Here is a 25446-nt window from a genome sequence, read left to right on the forward strand (position 1 = left end):
GATAAAAAAGTGCAAGTACACTCTTGAGGATCAGACGATAGTAGATGTTAGATGTTTTTATTGTGGAAAATGCATAGAGATAATGATGGTGAGGTGAAGTGAGACATTGAATTAACAGCTGCTGTCTTCTGTGTGTTTCTCTCAAATGTCTAGAGAGCATTTTTCAAATTTTGCACAGAGGTTTACTTGGATTCAAGTTCAGTCTGATTGGAATCAGTTGGTCAAAGATCAAGGTCGCTGTGAATTAACAAAAGCCATAGCTCAAGAAGTGATGACATTTGATATGCACAAGGTCAAGGGTCAAATTCACTTGCCTTCATAGCAATCTGCTGCAAAAACACACTCGCCATTATTTAAAGCTGCAGCTCAGGAACACAAGAGGGAATTGTAAAGTGTGCGTGTTAGTCCCCATAGGGAAATAGTTCCTCTGCATTTAACCCATTCACCCAGTGAAGCAGTGGGCAGCCGCCAGTGCAGCGCCCGGGGAGCAGTGTGTAGGGACGGTACCTTGCTCAGGGGTACCTCAGGGTAGCCGTTCAGTGGAGTCGAACCCCCGACCTTCCGATCATGGGGCCACCACTCTACCTACTGAGCTATCCCTGCCCTGAATTTTGACCATATTTCATCTTTGGTCAGACACTGAATTGGTGACGTCTGTTTACCAATTTAATTCTTTTAAAGTCTTTTCTGCATATAAAATATGAGTCTAAGATATGTGGATGCAGCAACTCTACTTGTATTCTTTGTAGTAGAATACAGTTTGTCTGATATATACAAATACCAAGAAACCGGGTTTTATAGTATTTAAAAATACTCCAAAGGACACTTGCAGATGTTTGCTTGCGCAAGGCACGCGCTGAACAATTCCAGGTCCAGTGAAGTAGTAGATGAGTGTGAAAGAGAGGAATGACATTTTGAACGAGCTCCTTTCCACAGTCAAAGAATTTTCCATGGCCTTGCCAGGTCGCCCTGACAACACTGGTGACAGCCATAGGCGGCCTGGCCATCTGGAGGCCCCTGATTTTTCCCATTGGACTTGCTGATCTATGGGGCTGCTGTTGAGACCAGCAAAAGTCTTTGGCCCTGTGGGCTGTCCAGCTGAGTTTTTACAAAGTGCAATTAGAAAATCCGTCCTTGTGATGTAATGCATGCTAAATTTGAAGAATTTTAGTAAAGCAAAATATTTTATCACACAGGTTTCCAGTTTATCTGCGGTTGAATGTAGGATAAAGCCTTGTAGCAAGTCTGTCAAGGTCAGAAGTTCAGAGACAATTTTTAATCCCAGTCTGCTTCTTCCTTAGCCTGCCTGAGCTCTTACACTAAGCTACAGGCACACTTCTGTCAGTTCAGGATGTGCCTCCACCCCCCACCCCTATTGCACTTTTTTCCTGAATATAGTCTTAAAAACAATCAGGCTGTATCATCTTGTCCCCCTCTGCAGGTCTTGACAGCCAGAGCTTAGCCCTCATTATCAGCAAGTGCATGTGCAGAGGGCTGCTGACGCTGTGTGTGTCGCTGCACACTGACGTCAGCAGTGCCCCGCTCCTCTACATGCAAATGCCCTTCCTGTCTGGCTGCCATTGATACCGTTTCTCTGCCCTCCCCACGCACTCTTATTAGCATGTTTTTATCAGTTCTAGCACCTCTCGCGCCACACAGCCCAGCTAATATGACACACAGGTGTAACCAGCCGGAGGCCTAATGGCCCGCACAGTTTTATTGACTCCTGTTAGGAAATATTTATGACCTGTGAGAGGAGTTATTTTCACATTTCATGTTATGCCATGTTTATCAGTATTTGCCAGTGTGTTTTGATGTGTGTTCTTATCTGTACAGCTCGCTTTCTAGCCATCTTCAAACATGCAGAGAAGCTCAAAAACTCTGGAGACGTCAGTTGGCAGCTCCCTAGTACAAACTCCATGTGAGAACAATGCAAGATTATCCGGATAATTCACAGCGAGCAAGTGGACGTCATATGTCCTGCATTGCCCGTAGTTGACTGTTAAAAATGCGTGCGTCTGATAATTTCCGTCCTGGAGATAAAATAATCCTCATATAGGCGATATGTTCAGTTGTTAATGTGTCACTGCTCCTACGTAAAAAATGTGTTGATTAATTAAATTAATCAGATAAGCAGGTGGTCTGACATAATCGGCATCATGTCAGAAAAAGTCAAATTAAGCTGCAAGCATGTTTAGTTTAGTTTGATTCAAATCTAGTTTTTAATTAGTTTGAGTAAAAACAAAACAAAACTCTACCACAATGTGAAAAACTGTCATAGCACGTTTAAGTATAAGTTGTATCAAAATGTACTTAAAATTAGAAGGGAAAGTTGCATATTACCTATATTAACTATGTTTATTATCGGTGTATTACTGTTTCATAAGGATAAACATGTACGTGTTATATCCATGCTGCACAATACTTTTGACGAGTATAGCTGCAATGCTTGCACGATGGTGAAAGAGGTGAATGGCATTTCACTTGTGTTTTGCTGTGCCTGTGCGGCTGCTTGCGTAAAGGTGTCTACGTGTGCTGAATTGTGCTTCTTTCCCCATGCTATGATTTCGTGACGTCGCTGGAGACAATATTTCGTGCTCATTGAAAGATTTTTATCACGTCACGTGCACAAGGAGCACGTGCCTCTTGACACAAGCTTTACCGGTTGTGGCACTAGCAGTGATTCATCCAGCTATTCCTGTTTCTGAGCTTAGCGAGAATCACGGAGGAGCCCGTGCTCTTGTGCGTTATGCGCTCAGGTAAGGCAGAGGAGAAGGAGAGAAGTGAAGAGACTAGTGTAACTGTGAGGTTTTGGCAGCTTTTGTACACATGTTTTGTTTTTTTTTTTGTCTCTCTCGCTGTAGGTCTCAGCCCTTTACTCTCCATCCCGGCTTTAATGGCATCCGCTCCTTCAGCTTTTACCCATCTCCCTCTCTGTTTCGGCCCTTCTATTTCTCTCTGTAAACAAGCAGAAGGCCAACAACTCTGTCCTCAGGCTGTCTCCCGCCATCTCGTTGCCATGGTGTATGGAGCATTGTTTGCTGGCCTCTATGTCGGGTTGCCATGGCAGGGCTTATTTGCCATATTAAATGTTTGGCAGCACTGTACAGATGCTGATGACAAACACCCATCATCCCACTTTGATCAGTGAAACAGTCAGTGATTAGAGGAGATGGCATGGATCTACTGATCTATTTATCAAGCTTAGTAATAGATTACTGTATGGACATAATCAACAAATGATGCTGCAGCTGGTAAAAAATATAGTGTAAAATAGCTAGTTTTGGCATTTAAGTGCCAAAACGCAAACTTTTTGCTTTTCAGTGTTCCTCTGCTCAGTCCCGTGTAACAGTAATATTTCAGAATGATAAAAATTTGCTTTTGATTTTGCTGATTGTGACCTAATTATGTCTGATGGTATCATGGCTGCATGCGTGTTTACATGATCAGATGAGACTTGTGCTGCTTCTGTGTGAGGCATACTCCCCTGCGGTTCTCCCTCTTGTGGAGCGGGGTGAGACTGCATGCTGGTGCTGCAAAAGAAATGTTTAATGTCTGGATTTTTACACATGAAAGTTCACTTTTTGGCACACATTTATCCAGTTCGTAAGCTTCACGTTGTGATTTGTTATGCTACCCAGAAATGCATATGCATATATTTTATAAAGTGCATGGCTGAAATGTTAGGAAAACAGAAAATGTGCAAGAGGATAACTAAATTCAAATACTTACAAATTGCTACATTTGTATATGCTGTCATAAAGCTTTAGGCTATTTCTGAAACATACTGTTAAACAACTTGCACAGCACTTTGACTGTGCAGCTCTGTAATATGTGAGAGCTCCTTTGTAGTTACCAACAGATAGCGCTTCTAATTGACGTAGTTGAGGCTTGATAAGATCTCATAGCTCTATTGTAGACGCACCTTGGTGGTTTTCGTGGTTTGCTTTTCTGCTTTTGCTTTCAGTGAGAGGCCTCTGTCTGCCGTCACTCAGGCAGACTGCATTAGCATACCTGTAGTAAAATTTGTATTTTGTGGCACGGGGAATCCCTAATGTAATCTGCGACTACACTGTTGTGTTTAATGTTTAGATAACATGAAGAACAGACGAGCAGAAGCTGTCTGTTTGTGGCCCACCGGCGCCTGCTCTATAAGGTCATAAAGCATTGTGCTCAAAGTGGAGCATAGGTCAGAGCCCGAGCTCCATCTGTGTAGATACATTTCATATTCTCTTTTATAAATAAACACACAACATACAAAGATGACATTTGACTGACGTTTCCTTTGTTTCTTCTTTTCAGATGATCTTATGGGACTGGGATCTGAAACACTGGTACAAACCACAGTATCAGGTCAGTGCTGTGCTTTGTTTAGCTCGCATGTTTATGAGGGTTTAAGGTTGTGGGTAATTCAGGAAACACACTGCCTATATAGTTTCTTTTAGATAGTCAGTCTGTAGTCCACCCACAGAGAGTAATTCAGGTTTAGTGCGTTAAGTTAAAACACGCATTTTGTTCATACAGCAACCTTTTCGTCAGGTTTTGCTCTTGTGTCTCACAAACAACAGCATTTCATATGAAATCTGCTCTAAAAAAAAGAAGGGATAAAACCCTGTAACAGATTGCGCTCACAATTTTGGGGATTTCACTTTAGACAATAGCATGTCACTTCAATAATCCAAATTTCTGGTCTAGACAGTGTGTTTTCATCCACGTACACTATTTTTATTATCTTGCTGTGCAAAAGGCTAGAGGAAGAGAAGAGGGATAAGGAGACAAGAAAATAGAAATCATGTGGAAGAAGAAGTTGGAAACAATACATAGTGTTTAGAAACAATTAGGGAACACTTAAATTACACATCAGATCTGCAGTTCTGTGAAAAACTAAGTACACCCTTAGTCCATCCATAGGAACTAAGAGGGTAAGTAGCAGTCAGGTGCTGCTTATCAAATGTACTTGATTAAATGTAAACGCAAGTGTGAGCGGCACCAGAAACGCAGAAGTTTCTAGAAGAAGTTAGTTTCTAGTCTGGAGCATTCAAGTGTGTGTTACAAAATGCCACAAGATTTCCAGGAGTGGACATCCCAGGAAATTCAACCCAAGGTCAGAGCGTGAAATGCTTGAAGAAACTGCAAAAAACCCAGTAGCTACATCTCAGACTTAACAGGCCACAGTTAGCATGTTAAATGCTAAAGTTCAAAAAGACTGAACAAGTACGGCTTCGTTGGAAGGGTTGCAAGAACAAAGCATCTTCTCTCTAAGAAGAAAATTGCTTAGGTTTGCAAAACTGCATCCGAACAAACCACAGATGAGACCGAGGTAGAGATGTTTGGCTGTAATACATTTCACCACATCTGGGGAAAACCAAACACAAACACATCAACACAAACACTACACAAGCAACTGTCAAGCATGGTGGTGGAGGGTTGATGATTTAGCAGCCACATTATTATGGCACCTTGCAGTTATTGGGTTGACAATGAATTATCAGTGAATGTGAGACCATTTAACTGAGAGCTAAAGCTCAGCCTAAAATAGGCCAAACAGCAGAACAATAATCCCAAACAGAGCAGCAGCAGAATGGCTGAAGAGACAAGCATCAAGGTGTCCAAAATCAACCTGGTTGAAACGGTGTGACTTTGAAGGAGCTGTGGGTGCACAAATGCCCAAAATTCATTGAACTGAAGCAATGCTGTAAAGGAAGTGGGTAAAAAAAACAATGATGTAAGAGATGGATAAAGTCATAAAGAAAACGATAACTTCAAGTTATTGCTGTTAAAAGTAGACCTATGAGTGGCTGAGTCATGGGTTGTTAGTTTTTTACAGTGATGAATAGAGTCCTGTGAAAACGTTATCTTTATCTATCACGTGACTGTATATAAAGTTGATGTACATTGTGCAATTTACACAAAGACATAACAGTCAGTGGAAACCAAAATCGTCAAGGACCGGATTCAGAATCATTTAAAATGCCTTCTTCATGTTTTTGCACAGTTTATGTGTAATTTATGGGAAAGTGGAATTTATAAAAGAGAGCGTGAAGAAATAAAGAACGCGATTATAAACCTCATACTATTCCTGGCCACCTATCTGCCATAAACCAGTACTCACACTCCAGCAGGAGTCTACTAGACACCACAAACCATAAACTTTTAACTGTCATTTTATGTCTGCCTTTGCAGCTCTGCTCCCTAACCTGTGCAGTGTATGTGCATTTACAACAGGGTGCAGTGAGCGGCAACGGTGTGGACCTTTCAGTCATCAACGAGGCCAGGAATCTGGTGTCAGACCTGCTCATGGACTCGTCGCTGCCTCCACACACTATCTCAGTTCTGCGCAGCATCTCCAGCCTCATGGGGACGTTTTCAGGCTCATGCCGCCCCAGGGTCAACCCTTTTACCCCCTTTCCAGGTTTCTACTCCTGCGATGAGGTGGAGGACTCTGTAGAGAGGAGTGATAGGAAACCTATTAAGGTGGGAACAAGTGTTACTACTGCACAAAACTAGTCCCTTATCAGTTATTAATAGTTTTAACCAGCACTGGTTTGTGATGGGAAATAGTTCTGAAGCCATAAAACTGATTACTAGTTTCAAATAGTCAGCCAAGTTAACTTATGATGTTAATGTTACTGTATAAAACATATATTTATCACTGGATCTTTCTTCACCAATCAGGGTTTGAACAGCAGAAACAGCCTCCCCACCCCTCAGCCAAGGCGTAGCTCCACCTCATCTGCATCCTCCACACTCCCTTCTCTTGACTGCGCCTCTTTACGGTGGGAACGTAACAACGGCAAGAGACCCCACCCTGACCTCAACTTGATCAGGTACTCATCACAAACTCAGCCGTCTACCTTACCACCTTGCAGAAACACAAGAGTATCTGTAGAGCTGCTAGCGCACGTTATTTATCTCTTACTTGAATCTCTCCTGTTTTGGAGCAGATAAAATTGCTTTTCTTGCAGGATCTAACGTGTTCCTTTTATTGCCAGAAAGTCATAATGAAAGTTATCATGAAAAGTAAGTGCAGTGATAGTTTTACCCAAATGTAAATAAATCACTGTACTTTTAGTACAGTTGTCACTTCTTTAACTAAGGCTACCTCGATGAACCAAGGACTAGCAAATCTATTCTTTGATGCACAATCAAGAAATGGACTTATTAATTATAGCATAACACTTCAGTGTTAAAAATGGGTTTAGAAGCTTTAAATAAATTCATTTCAAAATTGGTTTGAATTACCATAGTGACGGTGGGGTGCAGTGCCTGTTACCGTGTGTCTCCACTGGATGGCAGGAGAGGATTGGCTATGTTGGCACCTTTTTTTGTCTTTGTTTCTGTAGTGTAACGTGATTGGCTTGCCAGAGTAGCCTTGAACTGTTGTTCTTTGTCTGGATAATGCATAACATCTGATAAAAAGAAACCCTTTTTATATTTTCTTGATAAATCCCGTGTTTAATATATGTGTTTTTGTCCTGCAGCTCAGGTTTGTCCAATGGGCCTAATGCAAACCTGCTCACCATTCCCAAGCAGAGATCTTCCTCTGTCACCCTCACATACCATGCGGGGCCCAGGAGAGCAGGTGAGACTTAAATATAAAGCTCCTCGGACTCACTGCACGTCTGTTTATTACTCATGTTTGACTCTGTTTTTGTCTTTTCCTGCACTCCCTTTATTCTCTCTAGGCACATCACCGAGCCTGAGCCCCGTCACCTCTCCAAGCCACAGTCCTCCCACTGTAGGCACAGGTTCTTCATCATCCCTTGTTCCTCGATTGCCTGTGGAGTTCCCAGACACGGCTGACTTCTTGACGAAGCCTAGTGTAAATCTGAACCTGCATAAACCCTTGGGCTACACAGTAAACTCCCCTGATTTCCGTAGCTCCGCCTTACCTCTCTGCACCAGGTGAGACCTGCAGAACTGAAGAGACACGCCACACTGTCATCTTTTATCCAGTCTATCAGCGATTGCCGTTAAGATATATGATGGATTGCATTTGGTTATGTCTGTGATTATTAGCTGTGGTCGTCAGATGCTCAAGGGCAACAGTGATACAGGGGAATCCCATCAACCGTACACCACTGAGGCTCAGCGGAGACGCTCAGGTACATATAGTTAGATGTTATGGAACAATGGCACAGTTTCGAGTCTTAGGGTTGAAAATATAAAACTTCTATAAGCTGCGTAAGGTGCTAATGTTTTTCTCTGCATGTGATGCATTACTGGGTGGTTTTACATTGTGTTTTTATACATAGCAGGGGAAGGACCAGAGTTCATAGGAGAACCTCTGATCAGGGAGGAGAGTTCGGAGATGGATGTGTCTGAAGATGGGTGCCCAGACGATGGGGGGAACCAGAGGCTGACAGAGGAGGAGAAGGAGAAGAGCACGAGCACAGACCAGCAGACTCAGGAATCAGAGGTGAGCTTAATCAGAGGGCTTTTACTCACAGTGTGATTATCGACCGGAGAACAACCTGTGAAAAAAACACAAGTGCACTGTTCCCGTAGAAGTTAAGAGGGTGATTAGCAGCCAGATACTGCTAATCAAATGCACTTGAAGAACTGATCATCAACAAGTGTGAGACGTTTGGGGAGTTTTTTGGTCTGGAGCAGTCAGACCAAAAAACTGGTCTTATTGCTCAGGCTTTCGAGGATCAGATATCTCAGCAAATTCCTCCCAAGGTCAGACCATGCAATGCCCAAAGAAGCTGTAAAAAGCCTTCAATGACAACTTCCTGGGAGTTTATCGGAGATACGAAGCAAGGTGTTTAGCACCGTTTTAATACGCCATGCGAGGTCCTGCTATCAGCAGAAGGGTACATTAGCGGTGACCAGCAAACAAAATATTTGCAAATCTCTGATCAAACTGTCAGCAGGCTAGCTGCAGAATCAGAAGGAAAATACTGCATTGTTTTGTTGTTTGTTTGTCTATAGTGAGCCTAATGATCTTGTGTCATCAGGATGAACAGGAGTTTATGCTAGATCCTATGCTTGAGGAACACGAGACCCTCATGGAGAGGATGAACACCTGGAACTTCCAGATTTTTGACCTGGTGGACAAAACAGGAGGGAAGACCGGAAGGATCCTAAGCTATGTTAGTAACAACTCCAAACCCAATATGTACATATCTGATAAGCAGTTCTGTTAGTAGCATATAATGACCATTGTTTTCCCTGTTGGATAGACTTTAAACCTTTTAGTCTGAAGTGAATATGTCCAGTTTTTTCGTAAACTTTGATTACCAGAATTAGCAGAGGTGCTCCAGAGGCACAGCTTCATACATTTTCAGCAGTCTAGTGGAGCCTGGATGCTCCGGTACCTCCTCCCTAAGTTATGACTGATTATGATTATGAGTATGATTCAGTTTGAGCCAACTGTGGACTTTATTACTTGTGGAATCTACTTTGTTTTACTGTAGCACTAAACTGATGTGATGTCGCTGGCTTTCCTGTTTTCGGATGGGTGTTTTAGTAAAGTTGCCTTTTCTTTCCCCAGGTGACATACACCCTTTTCCAGGATATGTGTCTCTTTGAGATCTTCAAGATCCCTGTGAGGGAGTTCATGACATACTTCTGTGCTCTGGAAAATGGATACAGAGACATTCCTTGTGAGTGTTGCGCTGTGCAGTGTTTAAGACTTAAAAAAAAATCTTATACATGGTTATGTTTATTTTTGCAATAATCAAGCACAATAATTTTTAAGTTAAACTGTTATGGTTAAAAACACACAGATCATAATCGGGTACATGCTACTGATGTGCTGCACGCTGTTTGGTACCTGACCACTCGACCAATCCCTGGGTTCCAGCAGATCCACAGTGAGCATGTGACTGGGAGTGACACAGGTAAACAACAGTTTGTACTATTACATTATAATCTTATAAATCACTTTTCTCATGCATACCAGTTTCCTCCACTGGAAATACTGCCATTTGGTTTAGACAGAGGGAGGCACCGGGGTAGAGTGTGCAGGTGACAGGACACAGGGCCTGGATTTGCGCTCAGTCGGATATTATCCGACCTTTGTACTAATAGGTCTCGGGGTAAAGTCAGCGATTGATCTGCCTGAATTGAACATTTACATTCATTTACATTCACTCCGTGTCTTGAAAAGTTCAGGGCCGTAGTGCATGTGCGAAAGCTGCTCTAGACAATGCTGTTTGCAGTCCAAACACATGGTCGCACAACATTGACTCCCAGTGATTCCCTCACACTGCAAAAAAATTTCAAATGTCATTAGCATGCAGAAACACTTTGGTCTTCTAAGTTTCATTTTTTTCTGTTCTGGTAAAAAAAAATACAGCCAACTAAACATAATTAGCCTTGTTGTGTTAACTTAGCTAAAGTGTGCATGCTTTGGAAGTGCCCGCACTGTTACTGCTGCTTGATGCTTTTAAGAGTTTCTTCCTCACGGGTTGGTTTAAAGAAAGCAGATGGTTTGGCTCAAATGGCAGAGATTCCCAGGCTCGTTTCTGCAGATGATATTTAAGCTCTATTAGAAATTATCTGAGGCTTATCCACTGACGTGCACCCACTGCTGCCAGAGCAGCTGTCATTTGATAAGGAGAGGGGGAGTGAGAAAATGGAAGTGATCTGGGAAATGAAATCTAAAACAGCGAATACGCTGGCATAGAACGCTGTGTGTGTGTGTGTGTGTGTGTGTGTGTGTGTGTGTGTGTGTGTGTGTGTGCGTGTGCATGTAGGTGTATGGAGACCTTTACATTAGCTCCAGTTTAGTTTTGCTTAATTACAAAAGAGCTAAAAGTGTAATCTGTCTGATTTTTTTTATTGCTGAGACTCATCAGTCTTGTTTGTTATGTTCCAGATTCAGACAGTGGAATCTCTCCAGGCAGGATATCCTACGCCTCGTCCAAGAGCTCCTCAATTTCAGATGACAGCTATGGCTGCCTGTCCTGGAACATCCCTGCCCTGGAGCTCATGGCCCTTTATGTAGCAGCTGCAATGCACGACTATGACCACCCTGGTCGCACAAATGCCTTTCTAGTAGCCACTAATGCACCTCAGGTAGCGTACAGTTTCTGCTTGTACTTCAGAGGGTTGCAGACATAACAGAAACAGAGGATAACAATATGAATTCAAAATATGGGTTAAGGCAAAGTGCCATTTTCATGGATTGCTAAAAATGGAGTGGTGAAGACAGAGTATACAAAATGTTGTTATTAGTTATACTTACTCAGCTTACACCCCTATTTAGGCGGATAAATCACTTAGTATTTGTCCTGCGCTTTGTTTGCTAGTACAGCAGTGTTAGATATGGTGTCTCACACTCAGAGTTGGTGGCCAGTCTATATAGTCCTCTAGGCTTCCTGTGGAAATTAACAGTATCTTCCATAAAACAAAGTACAAAATACATTTATGTCAAAGTCTGCAGGGTGAATTACTCACTGGCTGTTGATGGTCATTGCCTGAAAGGCGCTGGAACCTGTTTTCCCTGAAGACCAACAGCCCAAGAGCAAATATCAACACTTGGCCTGAGACAAGCCTCGTGTACATACAGAAACTCACATGGCTGTCTGTGCAGCATTGATTGGGCTTCCCTGAAGTGTCACCCGACGGATATTGTGTGGCTTTACTTTTACATTCCTCCGATTCCACCCCAAGGAATACTTACTGCCACTGGACATAAGATGTATGATTTATTATATTAACATTACTAGCAATATAGTAACATCAGATACATTAGGTTCCTACACTAGAGATAGCATTACAGCTAATGCAGCAATGTAAGCATAATGTTAAATTTTAACTTGCATGCACCTCGGTATCAGATTGCCTCACGTGGTATTTTTTGTGGTTTGTCTTTATGTAGTTAGTGTCCGGTTTTTCAGTTAATCTTTAACTTTTCTTTACATCACCGCTGCGTGACACACGAGCCACACTTGTGCTTGTCTGACAGGCTATTTTACGCTGAGGTGTTATTTGATTTCCTGAGACTTCCTTAGTTATCTCTACAAATGAAGATCATGTGCAAGATTAGCTTGTCACCACATGGCCAGTTAATGCTCCCTCATTGGTGGTGAGTTATGTAAATGAGCGATGAAACAGTTAACCACTTGCCCCAGTTTAAATATTGTATTTTGACGACATGTCCAGCGATAGCGCTCACTCTGTCTGGGTTTCGTGCTAGGAAAGTGAGTTAAAAGAAAAGGAGAAAAGAACCTTGGACCTATTGATTGCTAACGATGTTGACGACCACTATGTCTGTTGAAAGGATCTTAAGTATTTTGTGGTATCAAATGTTTTAACATTTGTTATCATTTGATACCTTTCAACCAGTAGATGTTTTCAGCTGTGTCTGCGCCTTTGCTTGTCACAGTAAAAGTTTTACATACTAAGATTGATCTAAGATGAAAATGACATATTACACTGTCTCATTATTTACTTAACAGACACTAGGCTAAAATGCAGAACCAGAATGTGAAAACCTAAGGTGACCCCACGATTCAGTAGCTGATAGAACCACCTCTGAATCATTGAATTTTGTCTCTTCTTTGCAGCATTGTGTCAGTTCATTGAGGTTTGCATTCATTTATGCACAGCTCTCTCAAAGGTCCTGCCACTGCATTTCAGTCAGGTTGATTCTAGACGTTGACTGCTCCATTAAACGCCTTGATTCTTTTCTTTTTCTTGCTCGTAACATTGTCCTGCTGCATGATCCGGTTTAGGCCAGGTTTTAGCTGCTTGAGAATGATGGCCTCACATTTGCCTCTACAATACTTTGTTATACGGACGACTTTATGGACGATTCATTGACTGCCAAGTGCACAAGTACTGTGGCTGCAGAACAAGGCAAAATGATCACTTCTCCATCACCTGACTTGACAGTTTGTCGACAGTTTGATGCAATAGGTGAATCTACTAAGAGTCTGGATTAGTTTGAATAACAATGACCTTTGACCTTGAGATCTAAGGACTTTGTTATTAAACAGTGAACACGATAACTCAAGAACGATCACCCGGGATTTAAAAATCAATACCTTTGCGATTTTATACACAATACAAGTTATGCAGCTCATACGCACAACACGAGCAACCCTATTATTAACCTTTTAGAACTTTTTAGGAATCATTTTAGTGTGCCACTTTGACACCTTGTGCTTTTGTCCTCCTGGGCGCTGTAGGCTGTGCTGTACAATGACCGCTCAGTGCTGGAGAACCACCATGCAGCATCTGCCTGGAGCCTCTACCTTTCCCAACCTGAGTTCAACTTCCTCGTCAACCTGGATCACATGGAATTCAAGCGTTTTCGTTTCCTCGTCATCGAGGCTATACTGGCCACAGACCTCAAGAAGCACTTTGATTTCCTGGCTGAATTCAATTCCAAGGTCTGAGATGAATTATTTTGAACAGACAGCTTACAAAAAGTATAATTTTCTGCAAAACATTGATTTAAGCATTGAGAGGTTGTTAAGTTAAAAAACAAAATCAGTTGAGCAATACATGGCATAATGAGTCTACGATACAAGTTGTACTAAGGCATCCATCTTTGTAAACAGGTGAACGATGTGAACAGTCCAGGAATTGATTGGACCAACGAGAACGATAGACTGCTGGTGTGCCAAGTGTGCATAAAGTTGGCAGATATCAATGGACCAGCCAAAGTCCGTGACTTGCACCTCAAATGGACAGAAGGAATCGTCAATGAGTTCTACGAACAGGTACAGACTGCGTGCTAATGCTGCAGAGAGTTTTTAGTTATCATAGATCATAGATTTTTATCTCTGTATTAAACTTTAAGCATTTCCTTCTAGAAGATTTGAACTTTTTTGTAAAATGAGAGTGCACCCTCTTGTAAAACTGATCCTGAAACCAGGAAAGAAGAAATATCAAGAAATATCAACACTCAAAAAACCTTTCAAATTTGTGTCAAATCTGCTTTTGTGTGCGCATGGTCATACGAGGAAAAAAGTCAGAGCTGCGCAACGCTTTCTGTTCCTCTGATTGTGATATAGTTTGTATCAAATATCAAATCTCATCTCTAAATGTCTGTAATCTGCGGTTTTAATCTGCAGGGAGATGAAGAATCCAGGTTGGGATTACCCATCAGCCCCTTCATGGACCGCTCCTCCCCTCAGTTGGCCAAGCTGCAGGAGTCCTTCATCACACACATTGTAGGACCGCTTTGTAACTCCTACGATGCTGCTGGCTTACTTCCTGGCCACTGGATCACTGAAGAGGGGTCGGATGATGATGACGAAGAGGGCCAGGTGGACATCGAAACAGACGAAGATGAAGATGAGGAAGATGAGCTAGAAGAAGAGCTGGCACCAAGTAAGATGTGGTACCCACAAATTTTAAATAAAGCCACTTCAGGTGTCGTTATGAGACAGGTATTCTTAGTATTTTGGGTTTTGTGGTCATGTGACTGTTAACGGCATGACATTGACTCGTCTGACATTTTGATATTTACCTCTCCCTGTTTTTAAGCTAATTGGTTAATTTAGTGTAACAGTCTAAAGTATTTAGCACTTTTGTACTATTTTGTACTCCTTGTGTAGCTTTGAGAAAACCTCAGTAAAAGTTATATCAAAGTGACTGTGTCGAGAATAGCACGCTATAACTCCTGGTACCGATTTGTTTGATAGTTTTCCTGAAATTCGCATAGAACTGTGTCCAAAAAAACCCCCTCCACATTGAAGAACAATCAACTCATTCAGTCTCCGTTGTCACTTTGTTATATATACAGACAGAAAATTACATGCTTCCATGATAGTTGTTACAGTTGAGAGCGATTTTGTTTGTTTTGGTCAAATTTAACTGCTTCCAACTTCCTCTGTCTGCTCAGTGTTTTGCACTAGAAGATTCCTCTTGCTGCCAATGCGTTTTGTTAGGCTGACAGTCCTTGTATGATAAGGCAATGATTTTTTTCTTTATTTTCAACGTCTTTACCAACCTAAACCGTCCCTTTACGCTAACCAGTGCTAAAACTTTTGCTGTACTTGGAGTTTATACCTACACCAAACTATACCAGCACTTCCACTTTGTCTGTCTTTCTGTTCTAAGCTGTTAAGCTGTTAACAGTATTGGCTGCTACTAACTCAAATCGTAATTATATAATTATTATATCAGTAATTATTATCTAATAATTATTATCTAATTGCACACTCAAAATTTTTTCAGAAATGTTCCTAGTTGACATTGATTGTTGCATTTATTTCTATTCCTGGTTGCACAGTCAGTTTCATACACTGTATATATATCAACAAAGCCTGCAGGTCTGAAAAGTTAAAGCAATGCAAAATATCTCATTCGTCCTGATAGCCAGCAGGGGCCAACTCTCTTAAAGACCATCTGTATGAAAGTAAAATGTAATTTATAGCACTTGTGAAACTTTTACAGTCTCAGTCCCAGGTTTCAAGTCATACGGCATGTTGATGTTTATTTAGTACATAATTTTATAATTAGTTGATCAAACATTGTTTTTATTTATGTAATTTGTTTGTTGTGATTTTAAAAAATCATAAGAGTGGCCAGTGTTTCTTGTTTCTTAGTTGGATCCACCTCCACCTGTGATGTCTGGTGAAATTTTAAAAATAAATAATCAAGGCTTATAAATGGGACTTTACAAACTAATGAGTGATGTCACTGTGTGTCCATCCTTTAATTACAGTCTATGATCAGGGCACCAAACTCTGACTATTTCCCACCCTGGTCAGACGGGGAGTCGGTTGATGTGTTGAGAAAATAAAGAATCATTTATGTTTACGTTACAGTTACACCAGTGTGGAATTCCCTAAACACATTTATTTTTTTATTTTTGGTGTTGTTGTAGGAAGGAGGAAAAAACGGCGCAGGTTGTTCTGCAGCATCATGCAGCACCTGACAGAGAACCACAAGGTGTGGAAGAAGGTCATCGATGAGGAGGATAAGAGCAAAGAGCTTGCCAAACAGCAGCAGCCAGACAGTTTGCCCACCTCTCCGTCAGATGACATCCAGGTCATCCAAGAGGAGGAAGAAGGGGAGGAGCGTCAGTAGCAGCAAGAGGAGCAGACGCGTGGACAAGAAAAGGAGAGGCAGTACAAGGGCACGAGGCCCTCAACCACCTGCCTTTCACCGACTTTAACATTTGACAAATGCACATAAAACACACGTTCCCTCTCTCTTACACACGCCCACACAAACATATTGAAAGATTCACTGTGCTGACACTCAAATGCTTAAGCAGTCACGTGGTTTTTGGAGAAACAAAAAGGCCTTACTACTGTGAGCGGATCCTTACTGCAACGGTGGGGGCCCAACTCCTATGCACTTTCACCCCATGGAGAGTCAAGTGCACCCAGAGAAACGCACCAGGACTGAGGAGGCAGAAGGTGCAGAAAAAGAAGAGCGTGGACTGACGTCCAGGATGAACTTGTCCTCCATGGTAACTTGGCTGTGATGCTGCCTTGAATGCAAAGCGCTTAACACTTACCACCTCCCTTAGGTACAAAAACAGTTTCTGTGTATTTCAAAAGGAAAGGTAGAGGAAACATACTGAAGCAAATGACATCATGAAGTGGTAGATACCCTTTACCAAAGGAAAGACAAGAGACTGAAACTGTTTCAGCTTCAATGTCAGGTATATTTTTGAATTATATATATGTAAATATATATATATATATATATACATATATATAGCAAATGTGCCTGTCTGAACCTTTACTAAGTCCATATTGGCCCAGAGCCTAGGCTTGTGTAGTTCTCTCCTTGCTGGTGACACGAAACACTGTATCAGACTCAGTCACAGAGACAGTATTGAAATGTTGACTGATTAATAGCATTATATATGCATCATTTTTGATGCTTTTACTCATGCGTACCACCTGTCTTCTTGGATTTTGTTTTGTTTTTTTTCTCTCTCTCTGTCCTTTGTTTCGTTTGAATGTGTGAACATTTTTGTCCGGAATGTGACGGAGAGAATGAGCAGGGAGAAAGAGATCGCATTTTTAATTATTTTATTATGTAATTTGTATGTATGTTTGTTTGTCCTGTTAGCAACAGTTGATTTCTAATCAGTGAAATGTCGTCTGGTTGGTGTTTAACATGTCGCATTCAGATCAGGAGTGCCGATTCAATGAATGGATTCTTCATTTTCCTTTTTTTTTGATTCTAAGTATTTTTTTAAAGGTTACTCAGGATTCACGCAAAGTTGAATAATTATTTTGCAAGAGTTTATGTCATTAATATGAAATACACTTTCAAACGTAAGAAGATTAAAAATCTGGGTGACTGAAGTAGTTTGTAATCTCTCAATGAACAACTCGACTACAAACAAATTCAAGCAATCCTCGAGAAATCCTCTGTGACAGAGGGACATGCGGTTTGCGCCGTCTCTTGGCCATCCATACACTGTTTGCGTAACCTTTTTACAATCTCACTGGAGAAAGGCCTTTCTTGGTTGTCAGCAGACTGCAAATGTGTCTTCTGTAGCAGCAGCACATCATGCACACATGCTATAACAGTGTGTTTGGGTTTTTTTAGGGTTTTTTTTAATTGAATTTTAAAATGATTTAAAATTCAAACTCTCATTTTAACAGAACAGTATCTAAATGCAGACCTTAGATAGACAAACTTTTCTCTTTTGTTCACACTTATGACTTGGCCAGTTTGCAAAGAAGGGATCCAAAGTTTCATGTCACTTTGGTTTTGTTTCTATATATATACATATAAATATATATTCTAACCTACCATGAGGAAGGTTAAAGAACTCTTGGCATTCCACTAGAATAAGACATTATATCAAAGGGAAGTTAGAACTGTCACCTAGCTCCTTTCTCACCTTATTGAATCATATTGTTTGGAGAAAATGTTAAGTAAGCAGTGCAAACTGAGATAGTAATATTTAAAGACACAAAATAGATACAGATGTGCACATTTTAATACCAAACAAGTGTTTAGCCGCTGTACAAAAGAGTATGTGCATATAAAGATATATTTTTAAAATAATCAAATGAATGCATCTGTTTTCTACACACAGCTGACATATTGTACATTGCGATCCTGTAATTAGGGCCCGAGCACCGAGAGTGCGAAGGCCCTATTGTATCTGCTCCGTTTCTTATTATTATTATTATTATTATTATTATTATTATTATTATTATTATTATTATTATTATTATTCAGGCAAAACAAGGGCCTTTTTGAGGGCCTAAACATGCTCAAAAACTCATGAAATTTTGCACACATGCCAGGTCTGGTGAAAAATTTTGTATTTTAATGGTTTTACATATGAGCACTGGGAAATGGCTCTACAGCGCCACCTATGCCTTGTAAAATGCAGCCCTACGACCACATCGTTTGTGCTACATGTATGAAATTTGGCACACATGTGTATCATGCCAAGACGAACAAAAAAGTCAGTGGGCCCATTGACGCAAACCCAACAGGAAGTCCGCCATTTGGAAGAGAAGGTGACATTTTGGCTCTAATTTTGCCGTTTCCATGCCTCGAACTTTTTCGAACTCCTCCTTGGGATTTGGTCGTATAAGCTTCATCTTTGGTCAGTGTCAACTACACACCTGGGCCATGTTAAATTGCGGAGCTTTTGAGTTTTCACAATACCATGAGGCCGTGGCGCCACGGCGAATTTCGATGACTCGCCATGAAAATCTTATTGCCTCTCATTTTGTCATACATTTTCTGACCTTGACCAAAGTGAACACATATGATAAGGCTCCACCCCTGAACATATTTCAACTGCCATATTTGACACCAGGGACAGCGCCACCTAGTGGGAACAGGAAATGTCATGTTTTACACTTTGGGGTACAGTATAGTGATGGGTGACATCTGCAGCCTCAAATTTCTCCAGGAAAGCCTTAAGGAGTTGGTCTTGGGTTACAGTGAAAACTGTGAGTTTTCGCGAAAGGGTGTGACCCCAGCAGCATGGCGAACTTTGATGTCACGCCATGAAGAAACAAATTAGTATAACTCAATGAAATCCAGTCTGATCAGTACCAGACTTTACAGGCATGATGTCAGACCCGCCCTGAACAGATTGATGTGCCCATTGTCGGAAATACGGACAGCGCCACCTAGTGGCAACAGGACATGTCATGGCTTTAATTTTGTTGTACTGATTTTCACAGGCTCATCGTGGCCACCTCAAAAGCGGTGAATATCATCATCAGTCCCTCGTGATGCTTCAGTGCAAACATTGTGACTTTAAACTGAACGGCGCACCCTGGTGGCAACGCTGTTCACCATGAAAGATGAAGTGGCTCTTGAGGGTCTTGGCAAGTTTATAGAGGCTTGAAATTTGGCACACACCTCCAATGTGATGAAGGCTTTGTTGTCATGTGATCATTTTCATTGAATATCCCAAAATGGCTCCACAGCGCCCCCTACAAAATTTCAAAACCACAGCCCCAGCTCTGTGTTTTATGTATGAATCTGAAACCTGGTAGGCTTATAGGAGATATCAAGATGTACAAAAAAGTCTCTTGGAGCAATATCCCAAATCCAACAGGAAGTCAGCCATTTTAAAATTAATGTGCAATTTTGGCAACATTTTCCCCTCTTTTCAGGCCTCGTACTTTGACGAACTCCTCCAAGGGATTTCATCATATTGAAGCATTCTTCAGTGTGTAGAATCTAAAGACCTTTGTGATGTTAAATTGCGAAGCTTTTTCCGTTCAGGGAAACGGGGTGGTCATGGCGGCACGTAGAGTTTCAATCACTCGCAAAAAGCAGTAATCTGCTGTCACTAAAAAACACAATGTCCAATCTCTCCCAAAGGTCGCAGGTGTGATGAGACTCGAGCTTGGAAATGTTTGTTATGCTATTTGTCAATAATGGTTAGAGCGCCACCTAGTGGCATGACTATAATCCTGGTTGAATAAGATGAAATGTTAGCTGGTGATTAAAAGCATGAAATCCATCAATGTGACATCACATCGGACGTGCCGGTTTGAGGTGTTGGCAGTGGCTCGACGTGCCGGGGGTGCGAGGGCCCTCATAACGCTGCTTGCAGCTTTAATTACCTTTGTGTTTCCAAAGTTTTTATCTACTTCTATTTCCAGGTGTGGAACTGTGGGGCTTGGTGTTTTGATTTAGCTTTTTTCATTTTTCCAACTTCAGCGTCTGTCTGTTCTGTATCATAACCACTCTTATATTCTTCATCGTCTCTCTCTGTCCCTGTCTTTATCACCTGACCCAGCTAGTGCCAAACGTTACCTACATGGATTCATTTGTGTGCCGTGATGAGCTGATTGGCAAAACGCGCACACACACAAAAAAATTGCTCCGGTACCATTTGTGAAAAGAGAAGCAGCTCGTGTCAAATACTCCACTGGGATCAAAGTGGCAGTGACAGTGTTAAGAATAGCGGGTGGACTCAGAGCCATAAACAATATGACAAACGTGTCATAATTTTATTTTCTTCTTTTTTTCACATGGACCCGTGCTGGACTATAAAGCATCGGTAGCCCCTGATCTGACGTATTCCAGCTCATTAAGTTGTAAAAGTTTGTTGGCTTCTCGCTGTGCAGTCCTTCAAACCACAGTGTCCTCTGATGATTGTGCCATAAATACATCAATGAATGGTTGTTACCCTTATGTAGCATCAATATACGTACGTTTGTCTAATGTAACCATTCACCCTTATCTACACTGTGGAGGCAACAGATTTTTGTTGTTATTTATAGCTGTCATAAAACACCATCCCTCAAGTATCAGCAGTTCTCATTGATTTTTATTGGTGTCTGTGTTTGTCTGTGTGAGCCCAAAATATATACGCCTTTCTTTTCTTTTTTTTAATTTTCTTTTTTATTTTTTGTCCATGCCACCCCATAAAAACAGGAGAATAACCTTAAAGACATTAGATATACCAACTGTGTATTCACTTCCTCTTATGGAACAGTACATGTACAAACTATGCTTGATTTACGAAGGATCAGGTCACTTCAATTCCACACAAGATCAGTACACAAAATGTGAGCGTCTCTCAATGTATTGGTTTGATCTTAGTAGTTTGATTTATAATCATTTGACTCATGAGTGGATTGTCTCCATGGTTTCAATGTCTACACCTTTAACAAAGGGGGCATACTGTGCCTGTTTAGTTTTTCTACCTATGAGTAGAATTATAGGTAGAAAAACATTTTTAAAGGAGCTGGTTTCAGCTCTTGGAGGTTTATTCCTGTTAAAAGGGAGTTTTTCCTTCCCACTGTCACCAAGTGCTTGCTTATATATTCATGGTGGGGGTCGTCTGATTTTGCAGGTTTTCTCTCTATTTTTTTAGGGTCTTTTCCTACAATTTAGAGTGACTCGAGGGGACTGTTGTGATTTTTTGCTACATAAATAAAATTGAACTGAATTTAACTGCTCCCTTGTCACAAGGGGTAGTTGCAGCAAGTAGCTGTGCGTGTGTGATTAGGCAGATTTTTTACACTTGGCACCATGTTTATGTTCAGGTTCCTTTTTCACTCTCATGAACATGATTTATAGATTTGAAATGAATAATGTTGGGTCTTTTAATTTTTTAGAAAATACTTTATTAATGTGCATAAAGCTCCTTCAAAAACACCAGCATTACAAAACAAATAAAGTACAAACAAATGTTAACATTCCACTTAAATTCAGTACATACTGAGAAGCACCATTTAACAGAAACCAACGTTGCAACGTCAGTTTCTAGAAAAAAACAGGGTTGCATTTGCTTTCTAAGAGAAAGATTTTCCACAGACCGTTATGCCTGGAGAAGGGGTCAGTGTCAGTCAACATGATGTGAATCTTGGCCCACGTCTATCTTCAGCACACAGTGTTACGAACTGTTCATCCCATTTTGTGTGACCCACATAAATTGCTGGTGTCTTCTGTCTGACCCAGTGCTATCCTGAACCGCCACAGGTGCACATACTGTAAGTCATTGACTGGCATATAAGCTACTCATTGCTACTGTCCCAGGGTTCACAGATATTTCAGTCTCTGAGCTCAGAGAACTGAATCAATATGACACTCATGTTCCCAGGATGTTCTTTCATCACTTGCTGCCTCACCAGTTGTTTCCAAAAAGAGCATTGTGCAAACATGCATATTGCTCATTTTAAAAAAAGAGAAGCAATAGTAATTAGATAAAGTGGATTAAATAATCAGATGTACAGCCGTATTTGCCATAAATGATGCTTTGGAAAAATGCAATGCATTGAAACTTCAGAGTGATTAAGTTATCACGCAATTGCATTGTTGTGCAAAGTAGTGTAACACATAATGGCTAAACAAGCCATTGAAAATGTTCACCTGACTACTTGTAAAAAGGAGTGTATCCAGAGCAGGGAACTTTCTGCTGCCTGCGGATCGCACAGATGTAGTAAGTTTTGGGCTGTAAGGTCATGCCCAGCTTGGGAGTGACAGTTGGGACAGTTCCTGGAGGGAACTGAAGATGAAACCTCTGCAACAAAGTTGTGAAAAAGAGGAACATCTCCATTCTAGCCAGCTGTTCACCCAGGCACCCACGCCTCCCTGAAAAAAAAACAAAAAACTGTTAGTTTTTCACACACACACACACACACACACACTGCATCTGGCTAATTATCTCAAGTCTGCAAATAAACAGGAAAGTCTTTGAGGAATAACTTGGTTTAACCAATCATAGCTAATGCTGGTTTTGAGAAACGAAGCCTTACCCAAGGAGAATGGAAGGAAAGCCTCGCGCCTCACAAAATTGCCGCTGCTGTCCAGAAACCTCTCCGGTGAGAAAACACCAGGATCGTTCCAGTACTTCTCATCGAAGTGCACCGAGTAGAGGTTTGTGATCACCATGGTCCCTTTGGGGATTGTGTACCCATTGACTTTTGCATCTTGGGACGTGGCACGGAAAATCCCAAGTGGTACAATATTGCAGAAGCGTAGAATCTCATGCAGCACAGCCTCTATGTATGGCATCCTCTGTTTGTCCTCCAAAGTGGGCGCCCTCCCATTGGACAGCACGCTGTCGATCTCCTTGTGCACCCTCTCTTTGTAGGTAAAAACACAGATTATTAGGTGAGATTATATAACCATTAAATTTAGAGCAAACTCAGACTAAATAATTAGAAGTAAAAACATTTTTGGGGGTTTCTACTACAACTGACCTTGTATGTTGGGATACAGAGCCATGTAGAGCATGGCCCAGCGCAGAGTGTTAGTTGTAGTCTCTGTACCAGCAATAATGAGCTCACCCACTGAATAGATGAGATTCTCATAAGAAAAGGAAGACCCCTGAATGCCTGCATTCTGCTCCAACTCATCCAAGTAGGCATCAACATAATGGCGTGGTGCATGGGGCACTCTGCCCTGTGAGAAACCGTTTATAACCTCCTGTAGAAAGTTGTAAACCTCAGCAGCATTGCGGAAGAGCTTCTGGTGTTTCCCAAAGGGCACATACTCAATGTAAGGGAAGGCATTATAGAGGAGGGCCCAGCCACTCACTGCTAGTTCCACATTCTCACTGAATATCTCAATCATGTGCTGGAAGTTGCGATCATCGTAGGTAAAACGCTGGCCAAAAATGATCAGATTGGTGATGTTGGACACTGCGTTGGTCACAAGATGTTTGGGGTTGAAGGGCTTTCCCTTGTGTTCATCGATGGCATCAACAAAAAACATGCACTCCTCCGAGATCTTCTTCTCAAAGAGTTTCTGGCCGCTGCCGAAGTAACGAAAAGAGCTGCATGCCAGTTTGCGGTGTTCGTTCCAGCCTTTGCCATATTTGCAATTAAGAAGCCCTTTGGACATTGGAAGAGAAAAACAGAATTTAATCATTTTGAATCAAAATAACATTTTTTTAGATTGCAAAAAACGGCATTCACTGTTATATCAAAGCATCTTACCGCCCATTTTGGTCATTTTCTTGAACAAAGGTAGTGATGGCCGATCAGCAAACACCTCACCCTGATGGTAAAGGCACTCTCTGACACAGTCGTATCCATTTAACACCACAGTCAAGATGCCTCCCAGGTCAAGGCTGAAAATCTGAAAGGTGTGAATTCCATTATTAGCAGTCACTGCAGTCATTTAGATCTTCACACACATTTCTATCCACATTAAAGCCTCTGTTAGAGGAATGTACTATTTTTAGACAAATGTATTTGCATTTGCAAGTCTTTGCTGGTCTGTTCTTTCCAAAGTGGCTGTCTGAACTAGAGAAGGAGTTCCCTGGTATTCAATAGAGAGACAAACGGTTTTATAATACACACACTCAGTGGGCACTTTTTTGGTAAACCTTGCCAATAACATGATAGCATCACACAGTTGCTTCTGATTTTTTGTTTGCACATTCCTAATGTCAATCTCTTGTTCCACCAAAGGAGCTCTATTGAATTGAGATCTGGTGGCTGTTAAGTATGGGGCGCGAGTACACTGAACGCACTGTCATGTCCAAGAAACCAGTTTGAGATGATCTGAGCTTTGTGACATGGTTTGTGTTCTGAAATAAACTGACGTACAAACTACCAGGTTGCCATTATGAGTTTTATTCACCTTTCCAAGAGAGTCATATAAGGTCGGTAGAAATAGCGCTATATATATTTATATACATACATATGTGTGTGTGTGTTTTGGGGGAGGCCCTGACTTGTACGCTTTCCAGCTGTTCCCAGGCCATTAAGGCGAGTCTCTTTTGTTCTCTTGGTGTGTGGGTGTGGGTGTACACGCTGCAAACTAGTAAAAGCGTTAGATTCATAAAGTGCGCGTAAGGGCATTACCTGTCCATGAACTTCACTCTGCTTCTTGAGAAAGACGTGCGGCTCGGTGGCTAAAGAAAAAATGTTGCCTATCACAGGGATGGGAGATGGACCGGGAGGAAAACCAGGAGGTCTTCTCTGCTTGACGAGCTGGCGAACCAGCATGAACGCGAGGAGGGCGAAAGCCAAACAGCCCACACCGAGCAGAGCCTGCGCGCAGGGCACCGGCGTCAGAGACGGCGATTTTATTGAAATCATCTTTTTTTTTTTTTTTTTTAAACCAAACAAACTCTGCTGACTTCGGCTTCGTCTCTGAGCAACCGAAGCGCACATGTATCTTCTTTCACGTTTCTATCCCCCGCCTCTAAGGCTAAGATTGGTCAGAAAATCAGTGTGACTTTGGCTGAACTTTGTTCAACTATCGATCAATGATCCGAAGAATTTCGGTGGCTATTACACGGAGTTTTGGCAACTATACATTCACTTCCAGGGGAGGTAGCGCAACATACAACTGCAATTCATCCTCTCGTTACTGGTTGTGAACATGCTTTAGAGCTTATGGTTGTGAAATGCATTTGTAAATGTATTCGATTAGACGAAGATGTGAATAAAAGAGGATGTAAAACAGTCACACACTAATTTCATCTAAATTCATTTCAAATCTATGACGTTACAGTAGAAGAGACTAGTGAACATATGGACACATGCAACTGAATAGCTTGCAGATGTCTCTCAGTTATCGATATAGAATATGCTATAGAGCACGAGTATGATGTATCAAAAT

The 25446-nt window shown here is 41.4% G+C and overlaps 2 protein-coding genes across 3 annotated transcripts in view; one reads left to right on the top strand and one right to left on the bottom strand.

Moving 5' to 3' along the window:
• Window positions 1–17095, top strand: part of pde3b (phosphodiesterase 3B) — a 46112-nt gene extending 29017 nt beyond the window's left edge. The window contains exons 2-16 of one of the 2 annotated variants that reach the window (XM_085454652.1): window positions 4303–4353; window positions 6226–6474; window positions 6676–6827; window positions 7482–7582; window positions 7686–7905; window positions 8020–8105; window positions 8256–8419; window positions 8961–9095; window positions 9497–9608; window positions 9732–9845; window positions 10826–11025; window positions 13143–13346; window positions 13518–13679; window positions 14034–14292; window positions 15794–17095. In XM_085454652.1, the coding sequence (XP_085310778.1) occupies window positions 4303–4353; window positions 6226–6474; window positions 6676–6827; window positions 7482–7582; window positions 7686–7905; window positions 8020–8105; window positions 8256–8419; window positions 8961–9095; window positions 9497–9608; window positions 9732–9845; window positions 10826–11025; window positions 13143–13346; window positions 13518–13679; window positions 14034–14292; window positions 15794–15996 (2412 nt within the window). In that variant the 3' untranslated portion in view covers window positions 15997–17095. The remainder of the gene's footprint in view (window positions 1–4302; window positions 4354–6225; window positions 6475–6675; window positions 6828–7481; window positions 7583–7685; window positions 7906–8019; window positions 8106–8255; window positions 8420–8960; window positions 9096–9496; window positions 9609–9731; window positions 9846–10825; window positions 11026–13142; window positions 13347–13517; window positions 13680–14033; window positions 14293–15793) is intronic. The other variant, XM_085454660.1, reaches the window with a different exon arrangement.
• Window positions 17096–21479: 4384 nt separating this feature from the next.
• Window positions 21480–24955, bottom strand: cyp2r1 (cytochrome P450, family 2, subfamily R, polypeptide 1). Its single transcript, XM_085454673.1, has 5 exons — window positions 24684–24955; window positions 23811–23952; window positions 23073–23705; window positions 22626–22955; window positions 21480–22461 (listed from the first exon to the last, which is right to left on the bottom strand). The coding sequence occupies exons 1-5, from the start codon at window positions 24918–24920 to the stop codon at window positions 22244–22246; spliced, it is 1560 nt and encodes a 519-aa protein (XP_085310799.1). The 5' UTR covers window positions 24921–24955; the 3' UTR covers window positions 21480–22243.
• Window positions 24956–25446: the final 491 nt, after the last annotated feature.

This window comes from Copadichromis virginalis, linkage group LG1, assembly GCF_057382275.1.
Source record: "Copadichromis virginalis isolate Kocher_CV1m ecotype Utaka linkage group LG1, C_Virginalis_male_GT1.1, whole genome shotgun sequence".
NCBI lineage: Eukaryota > Metazoa > Chordata > Actinopteri > Cichliformes > Cichlidae > Copadichromis > Copadichromis virginalis.

Coding starts and splice junctions, on each gene's coding strand:
- cyp2r1 (XM_085454673.1), bottom strand. CDS start 24,920: ATGATTTCAATAAAATCGCCGTCTCTGACGCCGGTGCCCTGCGCGCAG. Junction 23,953..24,683: donor AGAGTGAAGTTCATGGACAG/GTAATGCCCTTA, acceptor CACACCTTTCAG/ATTTTCAGCCTTGACCTGGG. Junction 22,462..22,625: donor TTTCCTTCCATTCTCCTTGG/GTAAGGCTTCGT, acceptor TTTTTTTTTCAG/GGAGGCGTGGGTGCCTGGGT.